This window comes from Brassica oleracea, chromosome C2 (genome assembly GCF_000695525.1).
Source record: "Brassica oleracea var. oleracea cultivar TO1000 chromosome C2, BOL, whole genome shotgun sequence".
Classification (NCBI taxonomy): Eukaryota; Viridiplantae; Streptophyta; class Magnoliopsida; order Brassicales; family Brassicaceae; genus Brassica; species Brassica oleracea.
Window position 1 is genome coordinate 37,715,917 of NC_027749.1, and position 3,858 is coordinate 37,719,774.

General features: G+C 38.3%; 1 protein-coding gene across 1 annotated transcript; it reads right to left on the reverse strand.

Moving 5' to 3' along the window:
* Nucleotides 1-1,145: 1,145 nt before the first annotated feature.
* LOC106324149 lies at nt 1,146-3,498 on the reverse strand. Its single transcript, XM_013762167.1, has 10 exons — nt 3,349-3,498; nt 2,682-2,955; nt 2,529-2,619; nt 2,315-2,439; nt 2,156-2,237; nt 1,939-2,059; nt 1,705-1,862; nt 1,512-1,626; nt 1,253-1,438; nt 1,146-1,187 (listed from the first exon to the last, which is right to left on the reverse strand). The coding sequence occupies exons 1-10, from the start codon at nt 3,496-3,498 to the stop codon at nt 1,146-1,148; spliced, it is 1,344 nt and encodes a 447-aa protein (XP_013617621.1).
* Nucleotides 3,499-3,858: the final 360 nt, after the last annotated feature.

The following is a 3,858-nucleotide window of genomic DNA, read 5'->3' on the forward strand; positions in this document are numbered from 1 at the left end:
TTATCATAGTTTCCATCTGCGGATTGACGAAGATGGTCAAGTCCTTTGATAGATTTACGGCACTGAAAGTATTGAAGCAACCCCTCTATGTAGTGAGCCCTTGGATTGCCAGCAACTAAACATTCATTCTTCAAATCACTGAAGTTGTATAGCATACGGAGTGGTTCTGCTACAAAGTAACTGAGGGTTTGATTCTTGAAAAAGATGGTTGGGGGTATGTTATAGGAGTTTTCTTCAGAACTACCAATGCTCTCGTCCAAGTCATAATTGTGTTCTGAAATGTCAGATACCATTTGTAGTGTTTTTTTTTCCACCTGATAATTTTAGGAATAACAGGTTTTATATGTATGTTTCCACGGGTTGGATGTTTAAATAGAGTGTTTGTAGATGGGGTTTTAATGAAGCAGTTTCGTGTAATTGTTGTTACATCGGAGACTTTGGTTTAGAAGAATGGTTCAGTTACAATGAGATATCAGGTAACAAAAATTTAATGTGTGACGCAACTATTTTTGCAATGTTGAATTTTCGGTCAAAGGCTAATTAATTATGCTGGTATTGTTTTACTTGGTACAATGACATTTTTTTGGTAGTCAAAAGTGTTGTGTTGCGTTAAACGAATATATATTGTAGTTGGCTTATAGTGTATGTATCTAATCTCTAACGGAATTGTGGTTTTCAAAATATTATGTATATGTTAATAATTTTTTAAGATAGTTTTCTTAGTTTTTGTTACAAAATAATTTTTAATGACAAAAATGACCAAAAATATGTATTAAAGGGTAAAAGTATATTTTAACTATATGATCACCAAGATTTGAGCATGTAATAAGAGATAGTAAGCTATATGATCACCAAAATTTGTTTTCTATTGTATAAGGTCATAATCTATAAGTAAAAGGAAAAAAAGATACGGAATATTGCCAAGGCATAATAGATTTAGTTCGACCTATAAGGTAACAGATAGTAGAAAATATGAAATATGTTAATACGAAATGCATACTTGTGTATATAGGAAACACTCGAATGGCAAAAAAGATAAACACAAAAGTATAAAAACGAAATGCATACTTGGTTTAAAAAGAAAAAACAACTTCATTATTATTTAGAATGTATTATGCGGTTCCACGCATGCAACTTGGCAGATTCTACACATCGTTGTTGTCGTCTCCATTGTCATCAGCAGCACCCTATCGAATGGAAAAGTTATATGCAGGTAAAAAAACAGACGCTAGGGCAAATATAAGGATCTCACATCATCAACGAACGCAAGTTGTGGCTCAGGGTCACCCTCACAGAGAATGCGTGCAATGGTGAAGCTGTGATTATTTGCCGTGAAATTGTATGGCCCCACCTTAACCTGAAACGTGTATGTATTTCCCTCCATGTCTAGAACAAACTGAGGGGCATCAGATTCTTCGGGGTTGACATCATTACCAGGCTGCATGTACAATGATACGATTGTTTGAGTATATATTCAGCTGACAAATAAATCACAGAATTGAAGAACGTACCAAGAGGTTGACAGCTTCATGGGCCCTCATGTTATGGAGTTTCGCCATAACTCCATCAAACGCACCAAACAAACCCTCACCAGTCTCGTCTGCAATTGACATCTCCACACGGTACCTAGCGCGTAGAATAAATGTATCAAATAACACATCAAGTTTAACGTACATGTTTAACTTGATCAGAGTCAGTACATACCGAAGGATACCAACTGCATCGGTGTTGTTGCAAGATAGACACGTGAGCGATGAGACAGACCGGTGGAGTTTCCTGAAGCATTTTGCACAGGAGACATAGCACCACCCCTTGTCTAACTTGATTCCAGTAACTTTCCCCGTACAAATGAAATCAATGTTCTGCATGGTTGTAAAGTTAGGATACGACCATGATAATTTACATTCCATATGGAGTATCACAACTATGATAGCCAACCTGAGACGAAGCATTGAGGACAAAATCGTTCAGCTCAGCTATGCTCAGTGTCTCCACCTTAGCAAAACTCCTTAGCAGCCGTCCTACTGGCGCAAGCCCAGTGTCTTGTTCAAGCAAACCGCTTACGAAGATAACAATGTCATTAGGCACATCCATGAACAAATAGAGAATTTTATAGTCACGGTATGTTTAAAAGTAATGTCTCGGAAAATGCTACCTGGAAAACAAACTTTCCCCGGCAACTGTTTCCACGTCGAAATGGATGTGTGTGCCGGCTGTGCCATTAAAAAACAGACGCCCTGCATTATGAGTAGAATATGTATGAACTCGACATCATTACAGAGGCAGCCATTTTAGTGTTAAACTGGTTGCTTACCTCCCACCATTCTCGGATTCACACTGGTTGCAACGCAAATTCGTGGATCTACCGCCATCTGAGCGAGCTGGTTATGGATCTTCACAGCGTGAGCGTCAAAGAGTGTCAAAGTCACAGATGTGTCACTGCATTGTGGGAAGGCATAACAGTGAGAATATTGTAGTTACAATTTCCAAAAATGATTGTTAAGACATCATAATTCATAAAAACTTACTTGTCCATCTTGATGGTTGCACTAACACGGTTCTTGTCCAGAGGAGGGTCAGTGATCGTACTCTTGACAGAAGTTATCTTACCAATAAGATCTGTGAAAAGACTATCAAAAACTTAAATATGTAGTCGGAGGAGATGATAAGAGGATCATTACCTGGAAGTTGGTTGTTGGAGTTAGCAAGACGAAGCATCTCACTGTAGTTACGGAACCGGAATGATTCAAGAGGTATCGGAACAGCCGGGTCAGTGATCTTCTCGAAAGTGGTGGAGTCAGTAAACCGGATTAGTAGAGAAGAGTCCGAGAGGCGGTAATCCTGGTTACACCTTGTTACTTCAAAACCGGTCAGGGAGTAAACCGTACCCGCTTCAAGATTAGTCTGGTGCGTTGCGAGACGGTTAACGTTCACAGAAGCCGGCATCATGGTCGCCTGAAAATGAAACAAACACAAATACAATTAACAAAAACAGATGGAATAAAAGAAAGTGCCACAGAATTGATTAAATATATAATTATCTATCAATCTATCAATTCTTACGTGAGGATATATAACAAATGTCATACAACTATCTAACAAATCTTATTCAAATAAATCCAACAAATCTGATGTAAATCAATCTAACAAATTTGATGTAAATATGTAAATAAATCTAACAAATACGTATGAAGATGTAAATATGTAAATAAATCTTATTGGATATTTTTTATATTATATATTTTAATCAGGAAGTTCAAAAAAATGATCGTCGGGTAGATATATAATATTTGAATATTTGTTTTCAATCGGGAAATCGTTAAACAAACGGCGGATGTAAAACATAACCTGAGAGTCAAGCAAGAGCATCTCGACGCTCATTCGTTCTCCACCACGGCGTAGGTTTCTGGCATCCCAAGAGCGGAGCAAGCGGACTTCGACGGTGGAGAATGAGTGACCGGCCTGGAGATCGGAGAGGAAAACTAAATCGTCAGCCATAGTACTGTATTTTTTTGATTAGTTTAAAACGAAAGAGATGTAGTTTATGAGAAGAACCAAGCATACCTTCTTATTGTCGACTCTAACGCCTTGCACATCGCATTGAATCGAGATCGTGGATGATAGATTAATGAGAGGGGGGGTGATTAAAGATGATTGATTGGTCGGTTTATGAGTTCGAGCGATGAAGGAGACCGAGGGTCAGATGCGCAAGGTGAATCGACTTTCGAGCTAGAGACGCGAGGAAATCCCAGCGTAACCTAATCCAAAACGTTGCGTATACATTATGTTTTTAAATCCGTCTCATTATGGGCGGCATGTTGATAAGGCCCCAATGACGTTTTTTTTTATGCGAAATTT

Excerpts from the sequence above, each read along its gene's own strand:
- LOC106324149 (XM_013762167.1), bottom strand. The coding sequence starts at position 3,498 with ATGGCTGACGATTTAGTTTTCCTCTCCGATCTCCAGGCCGGTCACTCA. Across the intron at positions 1,627-1,704 it reads GATGCAGTTGGTATCCTTCG|GTACCGTGTGGAGATGTCAA; the intron begins GTATGTACTGAC and ends TCTACGCGCTAG. Across the intron at positions 1,188-1,252 it reads AACTTGCGTTCGTTGATGAT|GGTGCTGCTGATGACAATGG; the intron begins GTGAGATCCTTA and ends TCCATTCGATAG.